The 20,319-nt window shown below is 39.3% G+C and overlaps 1 protein-coding gene across 4 annotated transcripts in view; it reads left to right on the top strand.

The window, feature by feature from the left end:
- Positions 1–20,319, top strand: part of LOC150087077 (single-stranded DNA-binding protein 3-like) — a 538,273-nt gene that overhangs the window by 314,056 nt on the left and 203,898 nt on the right. For all 4 annotated transcript variants that reach the window (XM_090371800.1, XM_090371798.1, XM_090371799.1 and 1 more), the window contains one exon: positions 14,278–14,351. In XM_090371800.1, the coding sequence (XP_090227926.1) occupies positions 14,278–14,351 (74 nt within the window). The remainder of the gene's footprint in view (positions 1–14,277; positions 14,352–20,319) is intronic.

Raw genomic sequence — 20,319 nt, 5'->3', positions numbered from 1 at the left:
GGGAAACGGGAAACATGCTTTGTAAAAAGGATAGGTGGAATAGGACCAGGGTATGCCTGCCAGGGGCAAAAGTTGATGACGTTGTAGAGCGGATATCATCTTTTAAGGGCACAAAAGGTGATATAGTTGTACACGTTGGCACTAATGACATTAAGAGTAGGAGACCGGCGGAATTACTTGACAAGTACAGGTCACTGATGAAAAAAAGCCGTGAATTAGGGTTGAAATTGAAAGTGTCTGCAATTCTGCCCAGACACGATAGGAGGGAGTATATGATGAGAGCCCTGTCAATCAATTCGGCCCTGGAAAGATTGTGCAGGGCTCAAGGGGTAGAATTTTTTTCAGCCTGGTCTGTACTTGTTAACAGGAGAGACTGCTTCTACAGGGATGGGATACACTTAAATAGAAAGGGTGCAAGAATGTTTGCTGATGCTATCGAGGCAATGTTAGGTGGGTCGGAAAACTGCTAGATTGGGGGGATACAAGGACTAATAGATTAACAGTAGCCACTGGCAGAGGTGAAAGTGATTCTTGCACTGCTTCTATTGGAATGAGCCGCAGCCTGGAAAATAAGATGCAGGATATTTCAGAGACTGCTGGGAATCATTGGGGTACAAGTAAACACATGGGTTGTGTTAGGGTAGCTAAGAAAAAGAACAGGTGCATGTATACTTGTGTGTACACCAGTGCTAGGAGTTTAGTAAATAAATTTGATGAATTTGAGGTATTGCTCAAAACATCAAAGGCAGATATTGTGGGGATTTCAGAGACGTGGTGTCACACAGATATAAGAAATGCAGAACTGGAATTTGGGGAGTACAATGTCTACAGAAAGGATAGAGAGGATAGGAAGGGAGGAGGGGTTATGCTATTAGTTAAAAAACACATAAAATCCAAGGAAGTCAAGCCAGTCGACATCGCTGGACAGTGCAGTGTCGAGTCAGTTTGGTGTGACATAAGCATTGGGAGATCAAAATTGAGAGTAGGAGTGTGCTATAGGCCTAATGACTCTGATGAGTATAATAAGAAACTGTTCGGAGAAATAGAGTGGGCCAGTAAATCAGAGAGTCTTATAATGGGGGATTTTAATTTCCCAGATATTGACTGGAATTTGGGGGCTGGTCACTCACACGGTAGCAAGGCTTTTGTGGATTTATTGGATGATTGTTTTCTACATCAGCATGTTCGGGAGGCAACTAGAGGGAGTAATACTCTTGATTTGATTATCAGTAGTGATTCTTCATGCATTAAGAATCTGCAGATAAATGAACCACTTGGTGGCAGTGATCACAGTGTGCTGAAGTGGGAGTTACTCAGAGAGGTAACTACCATTAGGGGTAAAGGGAAGGGGTATTGCTTTCGTAAAGGCGACTACAATGGACTGAGACAGTATTTAAATTCTATACAGTGGGATCAACTGATGATATTGCCAACAGCAAATTCAAAATGGGAAGCATTCAAAGAACTTATCGTGGAAGCTACTAGGCTTTACATACCAACTAAGAAATATTGTTCAAGGTTTAGGCCTAAATGGTTGTCAGATGAACTAATGAGGCATATGGCAGAGAAGAAAAATGCATGGGATACATACAAATTAACACGTGACACGGACGCCTATGATAGATACAAGTTGATCTGTAACCAAGTTACAAAGGAGGTTAGGCAGGCGAAGGCAGATTACGAGAGATCCTTGGCAAGGGATGCGAAGAAAAACAGCAAAGAGTTCTTTACTTATGTAAACTCTAGAAGGAAGGGGATGAATCAGATTGGTCCACTTGAGATCGATGGGTCAACTGTTGATGACCCTGCTCGGGTAGCTAACAAACTAAATGAATATTTTGCATCGACATTCACACATGAGGAGTTATTCAGCGAGGGGAATGCCAGAGGTGTATTCAACTCTAGCAGTAAGCTAGAGAATCTTGTAATAACTGAGAGCAAAGTGGAGGAGAAATTGTTGAAGATAAACACAAGAAAGGCACCTGGGGTGGATGGGATCTATCCAGTTATATTAAAGGAGGCAGCAAAGGAGGTAAGCAAACCCTTAGCCATAATTATGAGAGCTTCCTTGGACTCAGGGGAGGTACCCATTGACTGGAGATGTGCAAATGTGACCCCAATTCACAAAGGGGGATCAAAGGCTGACACAAGTAATTATAGACCTGTGAGTTTAACTTCTGTTCCCTGAAAATTAATGGAGGCACTGGTGAAAGAAGCACTGCAGGATCATCTAGACAAGACTTCAGTTATAGCTAGGACACAGCATGGTTTTGTTAAGGGGAAGTCTTGCCTGACCAATTCGATTGGATACTATGATGCAGTCACAAAAGAACTGGATGCAGGGAATAACTTTGATATTATATACTTGGATCTTAGAAAGGCTTTTCATACTGTTGCACATGGAAGACTGCTGCACAAATTGGAGCAGTGTGGCATTGGAGGCAAGTTGCTGCTATGGATAAAGGGGTGGTTGAGGGGGAGAAGACAGAGAGTGGTAATCAATGGACACTGCTCATCGTGGACTAATGTTATTAGTGGAGTCCCTCAGGGTTCAGTATTGGGGCCTTTATTGTTTTCTGTATTTATAAATGATATTGATGATGGTATATCAGGCTTAATGTCCAAGTTTGCAGACGATACGAAGGTTGGCAGGGTTGTCAAGGACACTACTGACACTATGCTGCTGCAACAGGATTTGGAAAGGTTGAGCAGATGGGCTTCGAGGTGGCAAATGAAGTTTAACATTGACAAATGTAAAGTACTACATATGGGAAACAGCAACCCCAGAGCAACGTATCAACTCTGTGGTACTACACTGACAGTGGTAGAGAATGAAAGGGACCTGGGGGTGGTGGTGCAGGCAGATATGAAGTTCTCTGAGCAGTGCAGACGAGCTGCAAGAGTAGCTCATGGTGTATTGTCAATGATATATAGGAATTTTTCTAGCAGGGATAAGGAGGTGATTATTCCCTTGTATAAGGCAATGGTCGGGCCACACCTAGAGTACTGTATACAGGCCTGGAGGCCTCATTTCCAGAAGGATGTAGAGCTGCTGGAACGAGTACAGAGAAGGGCAACTAGATTGGTGAATGGGACAAAGGGGTTCTCTTACGAAGAAAGGCTTAAGTTTTGCAAATTACAGTGTCTGGAAACTAGGCACCAGCGGGGTGATCTGATAGAGGTGTACAAAGCCTTGAATGGTTTGAGCATGCTCAATGCTGATGGGATTCTTCCTCTAGCTCAGAAAAATCACCTGAGAGGGCATAAATTCAAATTGAGGAAAGACAGATGTAGGATAGATGTGCGGAAATTTGCCTTTAGCCAGCGGGTGGTTGGTGGGTGGAACAGACTTCCATCCCTTGTCGTGGAAGTTGATAGCCTAAATAAGTTTAAGGCTCAGCTGGACAGGTATTTCGAACGAACAGAGGGGTGAAGTGGAAGTGGTTATTTTTATTTATTTATGTTACTTTTTTTTTTTTTTTTTTTTTTTTTTTTTTTTTGGCTGATGCTGCATAAGCTTGCTTTCTTGCATCAAATGCCTCTACTAATGCTAATGCTAATGCTAATGTGTAAATGTATCCCCAATTCATTAAGGGGGATCGAAGGGTGACACGAGTAATTACAGACCAGTTAGTTTAACTTCTGTTCCGGGTAAAATAATGGAGTCACTGGTTAAAAATGCATTGCAGGATCATCTAGACAAGACAGCAGCAATAATTCAGACACAGCATGGGTTTCTTGACGGAAAGTCTTGTCTGGCAAATTTGATTGGTTATTATGATGTGGTTACAAAGGAACTGGATGCAAAAAATAATTTTGATATCATATATTTGGATTTCAGGAAAGCTATTGACACTGTTGCGCATGGAAGACTATTGTACAAATTGGAGCAGAATGGTATTAGCATTAGTAGAGGCATATGATGCAAGAAAGCAAGCTTATGCAGCATCAGCCAGAGGGGGAAAAAAAAAACTTCTACTTCACCCCTCCGTTCATTTGAAATACCTGTCCAGCTGAGCCTTAAATTTATTAGGCTATCAACTTCCACAACAAGGGATGGAAGTCTGTTCCACCAACCAACTACCCACTGGCTAAAGACAAATTTCCAGACATCTATCCTACATCTGTCTTTGCTCAATTTGAATTTATGCCATCTCAGGTGATTATTCTGAGCAAGAGGCAGTATCCCATTAGCATTGAGCATGCTCAAACCATTCAAGGTTTTATACACCTCTATCAGATCACCTCGGTAGTGCCTGGTCCCCAGACACTGTACTTTGCAAAACGTAAGCCTTTCTTCGTAAGAGCAACCCTTTGTTCCATTCACTAACCTCGTTGCCCTTCTCTGTACTCGTTCCAGCAGCTCTACATCCTTCTTGAAATGAGGTCTCCAGACCTGTATACAGTACTCAAGGTGTGGCCTGACCATTGCCTTATACAAGGGATTAATCACCTCCTTATTCCTGCTAGATAAATTCCTGTATATCATTGATAAGACATCACGAGCTACTCTTGCAGCCCGTCTGCACTGCTCAGAGAACTTCATAACTGTCTGCACAATTACCCCCAGGTCCTTTTCATTCTCTACCACTGTCAGTGTAGTACCACAGGGTTGATACGTTGCTCTGGGGTTGCTGTTTCCCATATGCAGTACTTTTGATTTGTCAATGTTAAACTTCATTTGCCACCTCTCAGCCCATCTGCTCAACCTTTCCAGATCCTGTTGCAGCAGCATAGCATCAGTAGTGTCCTTAACAACGATGACAACTTTAGTATCATCTGCAAACTTGGACATTAAGCTTGATATGCCATCATCAATATTATTTATAAATACAGAAAACAATAATGGGCCCAACACTGAACCCTGAGGGACTCAACTAATAACATTAGTCCACGATGAGCATTGTCCGTTGATTACCACTCTCTGTGTTCTCATCCCTCAACCACCCTTTTATCCATAGCAGCAATTTACCTCCAATGACACACTGCTCCAATTTGTGCAGCAGTCTTCCATGTGCAACAGTATCAAAAGCCTTTCTAAGATCCAAGTATATATTATCAGAGTTTTTCCCTGCATCCAGTTCTTTTGTAACTGCATCATAGTATCCAATCAAATTGGTAAGGCAAGACATCCCCTTAACAAACCATGCTGTGTCCGAGCTATAACTGAAGTCTTGTCCAGATGATCCTACAGTGCTTCCTTAACCAGTGCCTCCATTAATTTTCCAGGAAAAGAAGTTAAACTCACAGGTCTGTAATTACTTGTGTCAGCCTTTGATCCTCCTTTGTGAATTGGGGTCACATTTGCACATCTCCAATCTATGGGTACCTCCCCTGAGTCCAAGGAAGCTCTCATAATTATTGCTAAGGGTTTGCTTACTTCCTTTGCTGCCTCCTTTAATATAACTGGATAGATCTCATCCACCCCAGGTGCCTTTCTTGTGTTTATCTTCAACAATTTCTCCTCCACTTTACTCTCAATTATTACAAGATTATCTAGCTTACTGCCAGAGTTGAATAAACCTTTGGCATTCCCCTCGCTGAATAACTCCTCATGTGTGAATGTTGATGCAAAATATTCAATTAGTTTGTTAGCTACCTGCGCAGGATCATCCACAGTTGATCCATCGATATCAAGTGGACCAATCTGATTCATCCCCTTCCTTCTATAGTTTACATAAGGAAAGAACTCTTTACTGTTTTTCTTTGTATCCTTTGCCAAAGATTTCTCGTAATCTGCCTTCGCCTGCCTAATTTCCTTTGTAACTTCATTACAGATCAACTTATATCGACATAGGCTTCTGTGTCACGTGATAATTTATATGCATCCCAAGCATTTTTCTTCTCTGCCATATGTCTCATTAGTTCATCTGACATCCATTTAGGCCTAAACCTTGAACAATATTTCTTGGTTGGTATGTAAAGCCTAGTAGCTTCCAAGATAAGTTCTTTGAATGCTTCACATTTTGAATTTGCTGTTGGTAACATCATCAGTTGGTCCTACTGTATAGAATTTAAATACCGTCTCAGACCATCATAGTCACCTTTACGAAAGCAATAACCCTTCCCTTTACCCCTGATGGTAGTTACCTCTTTGAGTAAACCCCACTTCAGCACACTGTGATCACTGCCACCTAGTGGTTCCTTTATCTGCAAATTCTTAATGCATGAAGAATCACTACTGATAATCAATCAAGAGGATTACTCCCTCTAGTTGCTTCCCGAACATGCTAATGTAGAAAACAATCATCCAATAAATCCACAAAAGCCTTGCTAGTGTGTGAGTGACCACCCCACAAATTCCAGTCAATATCTGGGAAATTAAAATCCCACATTATAAGACTCTGATTTACTGGCCCACTCTATTTCCCTGTACAGTTTCTTATTATACTCATCAGAGTCATTAGGCCCATAGCACACTCCAACTCTCAATTTTGATCTCCCAGTGCTTATGTCACACCAAACTGACTCGACACTGCACTGTCCAGTGATGTCGACTGGCTTCACTTCCTTGTATTTTATGTGTTTCTCAATTAATAGCATAACCCCTCCTCCCTTCCTATCCTCTCTCTGTAGACGTTGTACTCCCCAAATTCCAGTTCTGCATTCCTTATATCTGTGTGACACCACATCTCTGATATTCCAACAATATCCGCCTTTGATGCTTTGAGCAATACCTCAAATTCATCAAATTTATTTACCAAAATCTGCCTTCCATAGGCAGATTTTCGTAAATTTACCAAAATTTACCAAAATCTACCTAGCATTTGTGTACACGCAAGTATACATGCACCTGTTTTTTTCTTAGCTACCCTAACACAACCCATGTGTTTACTTGTACTGCAATGCCTCCCAGCAGTCTCTGAAATATCCTGCATCTTGTTTTCCAGACTTCTGCTCATTCCTATAGAAGCAGTGCAAGAATCACTTTCACCTCTGCCAGTGGCTACTGTTAATCTATTAGTCCTTGTATCCCCCCAAGAGGTTGTAGCAACTTACCCATTAAGAGTAAACTGCTACAATGGATAAAAGGATGGTTAAGTGGGAGAAGACAGGGTGGTAATCAATCGGTGCTGCTCTTCGTGGACTAATGTTATTAGTGGAGTCCCACAGGGTTCGGTGTTGGGTCCACTGTTGTTTTGTATATTTATCAATGGTATTGATGAAGGTATATCAGTCTTAATGTCGAAGTTTGCAGATGATACAAAGATTGGCAGGGTTGTTAATGACAGTAATGGCAGTGTGCTACTGCAACAGTATCTAGATAATTTGGGCAGATGGGCTGAGAAGTGGCAACTGAAGTTTAAACTTGACAAATGCAAAGTACTGCATATGGGTAGGAGTAACCCCAGAGAAACGTACCAACTGTGTGATACTACACTTAAGGTGGTAGAAAATGAAAAAGACCTGGGAGTAATTGTTCAGTCAGATATGAAGTTTTCTGAGCAATGCAGACAGGCTGCCAGGCCAGGTCATGGGGTTTTGTCAATGATATATAGGAATTTTGCTAGCAGGGAAAAGGAGGTGATTGGTGATTGTCCCTCTGTATAAGGCAATGGTCAGGCCACGCCTTCAGTACTGCATACAGGTCTGGAGGCCTAATTTTAGGAAGTATGTAGATTTGCTTGAACGTGTACAGAGAAGGGCAACAAGATTGGCGAGGGGAATGAAGGGATCCTCTTACCAAGAGAAGCTTAAGTTCTGCAAATTGCAGTGGCTGGAGACTAGGCATCTGCACGGTGATCTGATTGAGGTGTATAAGGCCTTGATTGGGTTGAGCACGCTGAATTCTGATGGGATCCTTCCACTTGTTCAGATTACAAACCTAAGGGGGCATAAATTCAAATTAAGAAAGGACAGATGTAGAATAGATGTGCGGAAATTTGCCTTTAGCCAGCGGGTGGTTAGTTGCTGGAACAAACTTCCATCTGTCGTTGTGGAAGTTGATAGGTTGATAAATTTAAGGATTAACTGGACAGGCATTTGGAGGGAATGGTGTGATTTTTTTTTTTTTTTTTGGCTGCATAAGCCCATACACTTGCTTTCTTGCATCACATGCCACTACTACTACTATCTGCACAATGTCTGGATTTGATGACTTTACCAGCACTTCAAATTCATCAAATTTATTTATTATGGTCCTATCGGTAATGTATATGCAAGTATACATGTATCTGTTCTTACTAACAGTCCATATATTTACTTGTTTCCTGATGACACACAGCAGGGTCTGAAATCCCCAAAACCCTTTCTTTCCAGGCTGCTGCATGTTCCAATAGAAGTAGTGCAAGAATCACTTTCACTTCTGCTTGTAACACTAGTTAATCTATTATTTTGTGTATTCTTCCAATTTATCAGTTCTTCAACCCACCTAACACTTCCTTGATAGTATCAGCAAATATTCTTGCTTTCGTTCTATTTAAGTGTATATCCATCCCTGTAAAAACTGTTAACAAACACAGACTATGCTGTGAAAAATTCTACCACTTGAGCCTTGCACAGTCGCTCCAGGGCCAAACTGATTGACAAGGCTGTCAACATGTACTCCCTTCTGTCTTGTCTGCGCAGGATTGCAGACACTTTCAAATTTAATCCTAACTTGGGACTTTTTCCCAACATTGCCCTTTGACAATAGTGAATGGTCTTATTTATTTAGATAGAATCAAAGATAGTGTCAATGTGTTGCACAATAGTCGCAAAAAGGATATGAATTTAGGTGATGTAAGAACATGGTTTGAAGAAAATGAAAGGGCAGCAGTGTTCCTAGAGGATAACTGTGTAGGCAAAGTAAAGAAAAGAAGAATAAAAAGTTACCTAGATGCCTAGTTATGCTCTTCTTAAATGTGTTAATTTTGACTGGGAATTCAGAATTTATTTCTATGCTCTACTAAAAATGAAGAATGACATTATTATATATCCATTTATTTTTAGCGGTCATAATTACAAAGCAGTAATAATGTCAGTATGAGAGGCATTTGAGAAGTTTGTCACCTGAGTATAAAGGATTTATTTGAGGACTCTGGTAAATAGTTACTTTTTGAAATAGTCCGCTTTAGATCCAGTAAACCAAACCCTTGCCACCAATGCTAATGTGCACTGATTCCAGCTACAAAGAAAGTTTTTTCTTGAGTTTCAAGATATTCAACCACTGCAACAATGATGTCATCGTCGGTGGGAAAATGGATACCAGCCAGATACTTTATCAAATTAGGAAATAAGTGAAAGTCCAATAGTGCTAAGTCTGGTGAGTATGGGGGATGGTCATTGTCATTAGCATTAGCATTAGTAGAGGCATTTGATGCAAGAAAGCAAGCTTATGCAGCATCAGCCAAAAAAATAAATAAATAAATAAAAAATAACCACTTCCACTTCACCCCTCTGTTCGTTCGAAATACCTGTCCAGCTGAGCCTTAAACTTATTTAGGCTATCAACTTCCACGACAAGGGATGGAAGTCTATTCCACCAACCAACCACCCGCTGGCTAAAGACAAATTTCCTCACGTCTATCCTACATCTGTCTTTTCTCAATTTGAATTTATGCCCCCTCAGGTGATTATTCTGAGCAAGAGAAAGAATCCCATCAGCATTGAGCATGCTCAAACCATTCAAGGCTTTATACACCTCTATCAGATCACCTCGCTGGTGCCTAGTCCCCAGACACTGTAATTTGCAAAACTTAAGCCTTTCTTCGTAAGAGCACCCCTTTGTTCCATTCACTAATCTTGTTACCCTTCTCTGTACTCATTCCAGCATCTCTACATCCTTCTCGAAATGAGGCCTCCAGACCTGTATACAGTACTCAAGGTGTGGCCTGACCATTGCCTTATACAAGGGAATAATCACCTCCTTATCCCTGCTAGAAAAATTCCTATATATCATCGACAATACACCATGAGCTACTCTTGCAGCCCGTCTGCACTGCTCAGAAAACTTCATATCTGCCTGCACAACCACCCCCAGGTCCCTTTCATTCTCTACCACTGTCAGTGTAGTACCACAGAGCTGATATGTTGCTCTGGGGTTGCTGTTTCCCATATGTAGTACTTTACATTTGTCAATGTTAAACTTCATTTGCCACCTCGAAGCCCATCTGCTCAACCTTTCCAAATCCTGTTGCAGCAGCATAGTGTCAGTAGTGTCCTTGACAACCCTGCCAACCTTCGTATCGTCTGCAAACTTGGACATTAAGCTTGATATACCATCATCAATATCATTTATAAATACAGAAAACAATAATGGACCCAATACTGAACCCTGAGGGACTGGACTAATAACATTAGTCCACGATGAGCAGTGTTCATTGATTACCACTCTCTGTCTTCTCCCCCTCAACCACCCCTTTATCCATAGCAGCAATTTGCCTCCAATGCCACACTGCTCCAATTTGTGCAGCAGTCTTCCATGTGCAACAGTATCAAAACAGTCATTGTGAAACAAAACTCCTTTGCTGAGTGTGCCTCCTTTCTTAAGGTAATCTGCTAGCAACACTCCAACAGCACCCCAGAAACCCCTGCCATCACCTTTCCAGCAGAAGGAATCGATTTCCTTTGTCTCTGGTTGAAAGTGATGGACCCATGATTCATCCATGGTCACAAATCTTACAAGAAAAAAATGCCAGATCTGCTTGAAAATGATGCAAATGTTCACTTTACTTGAGAATTCTTATGCATTTTTGATCTGCTGTCAACAGCTTTTGGACCCATCGTGCCGATACCTTTTTCCATAGTATGAACTGGTCTTATTATGCAACACATGTTCAGCTGAGATTCCCAGGATGCCAGCAATGTATTGAATTAACACTCATTGATCACTGATCAGTAGATTATGCATACTCCCAACAACTTCTGGAGTAATGAACATTCCAGGTCTTCCATGGTGTGTGTTATCCTCCACATTCTCCTTCTCATTAAATTCTGCTGTCCATTTTGTTAACCATGTGATGGGAAAGGCCATTTCCCCTTTGGCATTAGTCCCCTTTTCCTAATTATTGGAAGACTGCACTATTGGAAGATTGAAGGTGTTTGAAACTTAGTAGGTTACTATTTGAAGTGGTACACGTTAAGTACAGAAATTTTTAACGCTATACTGCTACCACAGGCCACGGACTTTTCAAATGCCCCTTGTACAAAGAACCAAGAAACAGCGGTTTGGTCAGAGCAGGTCAGCTTAGGTGCCATCCATAGCAGAGAAAAAACATAGATGTCTTACAGCATGACCTGAGACAACCATGGAACAGCTGTAGTGGCTGACATACACAGTGGTTAATAAAATAAAGTAAAAATTAAATAATTTATAATAAAAACCATATAGTTGTAGGAAAAGCATGGAAAAACATTAAAATATTAGTGTATTCAGTCATTTAAAATTTAATTTAATTAGAAATGGCAGCCAAATTTAGCATTGCCATGCAAAGTACCTCATATGGGTAGCATTTACCACAAGTATTAGCATTAGTAATGACATATGATGCAAGAAAGCAAGCTTATGCAGCATCAGCCAAAAAAAAAAAAAAAAAAACCCCTCCTCATTTCACCCATCCACTCACTCCAAATGTTTGTCTAGTTCTGCCTTGAATCTATTTAAGCTATCAACTTCTACAACGACAGATGGAACTTTTCCAGTAATCAACCACCCACTAGCTAAAGGCAAACTTCCGCACATCTATCCTACAACTGTCTTTTTTTTTTTTTTTTTTTTTTTTTTTTCAATTTGAATTTATGCCTTCTCAGGCGATTATTCTGAGCAAGCGGAAGAATCTCATCAGCATTGAGCATGTTCAAACTATTAAAGGACTTATACACCTCAATCAGATCACCTCGCAGGTGCCTATTCTCCAAACACTGCAATTTGCAAAACTTAAGCCTTTCATCCTTTGTTTCATTCACTAATCTTGTTGCCCTTCTCTGTACTCGTTCCAGTAGTTCTACATTCTTCTTAAAATGAGGCCTCCAGACCTGTATACAGTACTCAAGGTGTGGCCTGACCATTGCCAATGACACATTACTGTCTTTAGTGTTATTAACAACCTTGCCAACCTTCGTAACGTCTTCAAACTTAGACATTAAGCCTGATACAAAGGGTACTAGGAAAGTTTTGCAATATGACGCAACAATGAATCACAGGAAGCTGCTTGTTGCTGCATGTTGAGACATGTTCATACGTGCATAGTAGCCGCCGCGGCAAGTCGATGGGCTCAGTTATTCATTAGTAGTGAGAGTGTAAAGTGCTTGCGATGGCATCGTGGTCACGAAATGAGATAAGGACAGTTTTGTGGTATAATTTCGTGCGTGGTTTAACCATAGACCAGTGCTTAAAAGAAATGACTCTTGCACTAGATGATGATTGTCCACATCGTACAATGATATTCAGGTGGTATAGAGAATTCCAAAGGGGAAATTTCACTCTGGAGGATTCTGAGAGGCCGGGAAGGCCACGAACGTCAGTTACGGAGGAAAACGTTACTGCTGTGAGGAAAATGCTTGACGAAAACAGGCAAGTGACCTACCAACAGATAGAGGATACTTTGGGCCTAAATGCACCAGCAATTCGTTCGATTCTGCAAGATCATTTTCACGTGAAGAAACTTTGTTCTCTTTGGGTGCCGCATCAACTGACTGAAGAGCAGATGACACGACGTGTGACTTGGTGCCGGGAGATGTTAAAAAAGTTTGATAAGGGACAATCTCGGTATGTGAACAACATCGTGACAGGTGACGAGACTTGGCTGTACTATTACGATCTGCCGACCAAGGCTCAAAACAAAGTTTGGGTCTTTGATGATGACGACACACCCATAATTGTCAGAAAATCCCGATCTGTAAAGAAGAAAATGATAGCTGTATTTTTCAAATCGAGTGGAATTGTGGAACTTGTCGTTTTGGACACGCAGAAGACAGTCACAGCTAAGTGGTATACTGAACAATGCCTGCCTAAAGTCATTGGATCTATGAAGAACCTGCGGCCAAAGTCAAGAATGGACACCTGGTACCTCCATCACAAAAATGCTCCAGCTCACCGCGCCAAAGCCTGCACCGAATATTTGACCACGACAGGACTGAAACTTCTCGAGCACCCTCCCTACAGTCCAGACCTTGCTCCCTGCGACTTTGCACTGTTCCCGCATGTGAAAATGAAGCTAAAAGGGAGGCGGTTTTCCAGTGATGAGGACCTTCTACGGGCTTGGGACAACGACTGTGCTTTACTCCCTAGTGAAACTTGGCAGAACTGGTTTAAAGATTGGTTTCGGAGGATGGAGAGGTGTATTGAATGTAGGGGAAATTACTTTGAAAAAATTAAATAAACAAAGCTGTATTGCAAAACTTTCCTAGTACCCTTTGTATACGATCATCAATATCATTAATAAATCCAGAAAACAACAATGGACCCAACACTGAACCCTGGAGGACTCCACTAATAACATTAGTCCATGAAGAGCAATGTCCATTGATTGCCACTCTCTGTCTTCTCCCCTCAACCATCCCTTTATCCATAGCAGCAATTTGCCTCCAATGCCACGCTGCTCCAATTTGAGCAGCAGTCTTCCATGTGCAGCAGTATCAAAAGCCTTTCTAAGATCCAAGTATATATTATCAAAGCTATTCCCTGCATCCAGTTCTTTTCTGACTGCGTCATAGTATCCAATCAAATTGGTCAGGCAAGACTTCCCCTTAACAAAGCCATGCTGTGTCTGAGCTATAACTGAAGTCTTGTCTAGATGATCCTGCAGTGTTTCTTTAACCAATGCCTCCATTAATTTCCCTGGAACAGAAGTTAAAATAACAGGTCTGTAATTACTTGTGTCGCCCTTTGATCCTCCTTTGTGAATTGCGGTCACATTTACACATCTCCAGTCCATGGGTACATTCCCTGAGTCCAAGGAAGTTCTCATAATTAAGGCTAAGGGTTTGCCTACTTCCTTTGCTGCTTCCTTTAATATAACTGGATAGATCCCATTCACCCCAGGTGTCTTTCTTATGTTTATCTTCAACAATTTCTCCTCCACTTTGCTGTCAGTTAGTTTTGGTTTGAGTGAAGGACACAGTATTCAAGTGTACAAGAATTCATTGGAAATATCGAGAACATTATCTCATTAGCCTTGCAGTTGTTTATAGAAGATAAAGGACATACAGCAAAATCTGCTGTTCAATATGAAAATTTTTTCATTCAATGTAATTTATTGTTATTTGTTAATACAGATTTGTTATAGTGAATTTTTAAATCCCAGATGTTTTGTATATATTTCTTTAATTTCCTTAATTATGAATATTTTAATCTAGAATTATGGTGGTGGAATGAGACCACCAAGCAGTACAATAGGACCCAGTGGACCTACAATGCCACCTATGTCTATGTAAGTATGTAAAATGTAAGGTACCATTTGTGCCTCTATAATTATTTCACATTTACTTTTAACTATAAGCAGAATATTTCATTCATTAAATGATTGAGCAGTTATGATAATTTTGTTTTACCATTATTTTAAAAAAGATTACTTAAATGTAATTAAGAATTTCTGAATTTGTAAGTAGTAGTAGTAATGGAAAATGATGCAAGAAAGCAAGCTTACATATCCAAAAAAAAATTAAAAAATTGCAGGTGTTTATAGCAGATAAAGATTATTCAGCACAAGTATTGAGATTGTTTTTTAATAGCATCGTATCAAAGAACATCCAGTTCACCAGTAGTTACTACTATGTGTGAGAGCGTTAGAATTGAAAGAAGTTTTGTGTTTTTTATTTGCTCACAGAATTTTTTCCTTCAGATAATTTCAGCTCCTATATTTGAAAATTTAAAAAGCATATTTTAGCATTAGCATTCGTAGAATCGTATGATGCAAGAAAGCAAGCTTATACGACATCGGCCAAAAAAAAAAAAACCCTTCCCATCCATTCACTTCAAAAGTTTGACCACTTCTTCCTTGAATTTATTTAATCTATCAACTTCCACAAAGACAGATGGAAGTTTGTTCCAGTAATCAACTACCCACTGGTTAAAGAAAAATTTCTTCACATCTATTCGACAACTGTCTTTCCTTAGTTTCAGTTTATACCCCCTCAGGTTTGTAATCTGAGCAAGTGGAAGAATCCCATCAGCATTAAGCCTGCTCAATCCATTCAAGGCATGCACCTCAGTCATATCGCCTCACAGGTGCCTAGACTCCGGACACTGCAGTTTGCAGAACTTATGCCTTTCTTTGTAAGAGCACCCCTTTATTTCCCTCACCAGTCTTGTTTCCCTTCTCTATACTCGTTCTATCAACTCTGCATCCTTCCTAAAATGAGACCTGTACGCAGTACTCAAGGTGTGTCCTGACCATTGCCTTATACAATTGGATAATCACCACCTTATCCCTGCTCACAAAATTCCTGTATATCATTGACAAGACCCCATTACCTACTCTGGCAGCCTGTCTGCACTGTTCAGAAAACTTCATGTCTGACTGCACAATTACCCCCAGGTCTCTTTCATTCTCCACTACTCAGAGTGTAACACCACCCAGTTGGTACATTTGTCAAAGTACTGCATATGGGTATCAGTATCTATAATAACTGCATGGAACACACCAATTGTCTATGACAGAAACTTTATTAAAATAATAATAAACTAAGACAGGATGAAATCTGTTGTAAAAATAAAATACGCTGACTGTAAAGTTAAAAGTGATAAAAACAACCATAGCTTTCAAAGGTGATCTCCTCCTTAATCAACAGTAAAACTTAACTGTCATGGCACATTCCTAAATAACATCAGCAGGATCGCGGCTCGCAGCACATGTTATCTTAGGAGCATGAGCATTATCTTCCACACATGCATGGAAACCAGAAATGGCTCAAGACTGTTCCAGGCAGAACCATTCATCCCATCCAAGAATACTGTTCCACTTTTAGCTAACCTTTTAGATTATGTTAATATTATGGTAAGATGCAATGTACTTTACATTTCAAGGGTACAGCTTTAAAAGGGCTTTCATAGGTTGGCCTCTAGGTAGTCCATTGACCAGAATTGACCATTCTTCCATCAGGATATTTGTCAGCTGCCACCTTGTCATTGGTAGAGAACTGCAAAGCCAAACTGCGCTTTCCAGTATATCCTAGACATTCTCTGTTGGATTCAGATCTGTAGAAATAGGTGGCCAGCATTGATGTTGGAAATCTTGGAAATGTTTCTCGAACTATTCAGATACAATTTTTGCACATTGGATAGTTGCATTATTGGCTTAAGAATCTATTACAATCTAAGTAAAAATGAAGTATTGCAGGATGAATTCTTCCGATACAATAGAAAAATATTCATTGGAAGTAATGCAGCCCTCTAACAGTATGAGTTGATCCACTCCTTACCAACAGAACATATCCATCCTTGAATGGTTAAAAAGAGACAGTCTGGATGCATAACTTCATGAGTTTCACACCACACTTTCACTCTACCACTGGTGCAAAAAAGTGTAGAGATTCTTCATACCACATGAACTTTTTTCTGCTGTTCCTCAGCAGCAGCACTCCAGCCAAATCTTTAGATTGTTTTATAAAAAGAAGTGGCTTTTGTGTAGACATATGACTACCAAATCCTGAATTGTTTGACTCCTGTTATGTTATTTGCTTTTTAGGAGCATTAGCAACTAAGGCCATATTGCTCCGGGATGTGCGGTGGTCATTCCCTGACCTTTCCGCATCCTCCGTATTTGGTGGTGACGGGCTCGAACCCCGGTCTAATCAAGAAGCGTGTGCTACGCACCGCTGCTCCTTCCCACCTGGCTACGGAGGCGCCTGTTTGACTCCTGCCACATAGTTTGATTTTAAATGGGACTTCTTTTGTCCCATTGAATTTTTCAGTTGTTTGCTGCACTGGACCTTCTGTTCTGCTGCACAATTTGCTTTAAATTCATGCAGTCTTTTTTGTGGAGTAAGACTCTGTCATCCAACCATCTGCCACATTTCTTTCTTTTAGAGCTGCATTCTCTTTTTATTTTACACTCATTGTATAATTTTGAAATGGTTACTTTTGACACACCAATGATTTCATTTGTTTTCTCAATTGTGGCTCCTGCTAAAAATGTTCCAACAGTAACACCCTTCCAAAAATTGGAAATAACCTAAACCAGATTGACTAGACCCCAGGAAACCATAAAATATTTATCTGATACCAGAGAACTTGTGATCATTCCACATGACAACTTACATTATATTTACATACCACACACTTGATTATCAGTCGATACTTTGCGGAAGGTTTCTAATTTTTCAGCATATGTGTGTCTTACATTTTACTTTATACAGTAGACTCTCGATTATCTGGGATAGATGATAAAAAACAAATCCCGGATAATCGATTTCCCAGTTAATCCAAAAATACAAAAGTCCCCGACATACGTAAGAGATGCGTTCCAGGACTTCTAACTTTGTCGAGTTTTACGTTACTTGGGAATGACTAATAACATATTGCTACTATATTATTATTGACAAATCTGAATTCCGCACGATACTTGTTAATGTTTGGCCATTTTAATACATCCTTATTATAATAATTCCTTACAGATTTAACAGATGCACCGTTTTCAAGTTTTTGTTTAACTGAAAAGGCAACTCTTTTGCGTTTACTCATCATTTTTGCGATTTCTAAACAAAAAAATTTACTAAAAAAAAAATTCCATCCCTGACATAAATAATGAAACAAAATTTGTCCTTTTGCACTGCAACAGAGCAAACAATCGATGCGACGCACTAAAACAAACTAAACATTTGGTCTCTCTCTCTCTCTCTCTCTCTCTCTCTCTCTCTCTCTCTCTCTCTCTCTCTCTTTCTCTCTCTCTCTCTCTCTTTTTTAATCGGTGGGTGTGAAGACAGCAGGGATTGAAAGATAATAGGTACGCTAATCTCCCAATGACGACTTATAATTCCACTTGTCGTTTATTTACGACTTGCAAAATATCTGTTTATACCTATTCTAATTATTACTTGAATTTTTTGATTTCTGGTTGATTTTTTATTTTTTTTTTTTTGGAATCTGGAAGTGTCCCGGATAATCATCCTGGTTAATCGAGAGTCTGCTGTATAAATATTACATTAGCATAAAACCAGTGCAGATAATTGTAAATAAATAATGTAAAAATTTATTCCTCAACACTGAATCCGAAGTGAAGAGGGCTTTTATAAGAGAAAATTTATGTAATATTTATGAAAGAATATATCTCTTGTACATTTGTTTATTTTACCTTATTGTAGCCCTTCCTCAGTCTTTTAGACCCAGATAAAATTTCATCAGTTGCATGCTATAATTTCTACTCTGCCCACACAGCTGAAACTCCTACTATCTTTCAACAAAAATGTTTTATTTCAGTTCCCCATTTTAAATTCCACAAATCACCATTAGTTTTTGAGAAAACAGGAAAAATATCAGATCAAGTATGAAAATGCTATTAAGCGTATTTAGTTTAATTTCAACATAAATGTAGTCCTTGCTAAACTGACATCAGAATTTTGAAGCATGAGTGGTTCATGCACTTAGCCATAACAATTGAGAAATTAGCTGGTGCATGGCAGCCATACATGGTTCACTCAGCTAAGGTGCGCTTGCTCTTGCTTGTTTCTCTCAGAAAAGAAACCATGTCATAACAGTTTTCTTTGCACGCAGTGAAAAATAAAAGTTTGCTCTCCTTGCAATGAATTGTTTTGTGTTATACTTCCTTTTTTCAGTGTGTATTACATCTACTAACAAACTTTTAAAGAAAATTCATCTATTGACAGCATCATTATAAATTGCAAAAACTGGTGTCAAACAAAAAACACTGCCCACCGAATAAAAAATAAGTTCACATTACTCATATAGATTTATTTTTTGAAAATGATATTACAACAGCATCTTTCTCAGATGTATATTTGATCTGGTAAAAAAATTTCAACAAAAAATCTCTATTTGCATCCACAATACAAACATCTGAAAAGTAGCATCTAACCTGAAGCCCTTACCTCCATCATTACTCTTGTGCAAAAGAAAAAAAGCTTGCTACTCGTAATGAGTTGTTGTTTGAAAATGTTACAAAATCTTTTTGATATGTATTTGATATACAGGCAGTTCTCGCTTTACAAGTTCCCGGGTTTACGAGAACAATTTTTACGGGTCAATTTTTTTCCCAAGTATCAAGTATCAACAAATTTTTGATTATTTTTGAACATTAATTGCAAAAAATGAATGTTAAACATTCATAAATATCGCATTCCAAGCCACGTGCATAGCTATACGATACAATGTACCCCGCTTTACGATATTAATGAGTTCCAGAGACACCATCGTATCGTTAAAATACCGTAATGTGAACCCAATAACACATTGTTTTTTGGTAATTCGTTTCAAGATCTCGGTAGTTGAAATTTTCGCTGTATAACTAAGCTATTTATCTTCGTGGTGGTTTGTAAATTGTATTAGTTACCAATTCAAATCATTAAAATGCACAAAACTTTCATCATCATCATATGTTCCGTTATAAAAATCAATTTTGAACGCCTTTGTGATATTTTTCTAAAGCACATTTCTGGAGGTTACGACCATAAAACAATAAAAACAATTTGCACTTTCCGGTTTATTGGGCTTTTCTGTTACTGCAAGCAATTATAAACGGGTGGTAAACTCGATATTCTTGCAATTGCGAAAATACCGGTAGCTAGAATTGTGATGTTTTTTACGTTATTATGGTGAAATGTGTTCTCCTTTACTGAAATATTCAATTGTATAAAAAACAAATAAATTTTCAGAATCTTCTCCTCATTCCGTTTTTTTTTTAAGCTTCGTAAACTTGTTACTCCTCACGAATCATGTTAGTTGCAATTTGTGTGTGCTGTTAAAAAATGCTTATGCATGCAATTGTGAAATTTATAATTAAAAGAAATTATCTTGGAAACAAATGCCTCTTGAATGAAGAAGACAACTTCTTGTGCAACAAACCGAGTGCCGAGCCAATAATGAGTGATCAGTGAGTGTGCATTTAGTCAATGATAATGAAGAATAAACATTCTTTAACATTTGTAAATCATAAATAAATTCTCTATTATTATAATTTGCTTGGCGCCTCCGTAGCCAGGTGGGCAGGAGCAGCAGTGCGTAGCACACGCTTCTTGATTAGACCGGGGTTCGAGCCCGTGACCACCAAATACGGAGGATGTGGAAAGGTCAGGGAATGACCACCGCATATATCCGGAGAAATATGGCCTTAGTTGCTAATACTCCTAAAAAACCAAATAACAAACATACTTTTCTTGATTTTACATGCTACGTTTTAATTTCTTTCGATAAATCAATCATTGTTGAGAACATAACCCCTATTT

This window comes from Mastigoproctus giganteus, chromosome 4 (assembly GCF_048544385.1).
Source record: "Mastigoproctus giganteus isolate SK-2022 chromosome 4, ASM4854438v1, whole genome shotgun sequence".
Taxonomy (NCBI): Eukaryota; Metazoa; Arthropoda; class Arachnida; order Uropygi; family Thelyphonidae; genus Mastigoproctus; species Mastigoproctus giganteus.
Note: the sequence above shows the minus strand (reverse complement) of the source record. Positions and strands in the feature narration are given on the sequence as shown.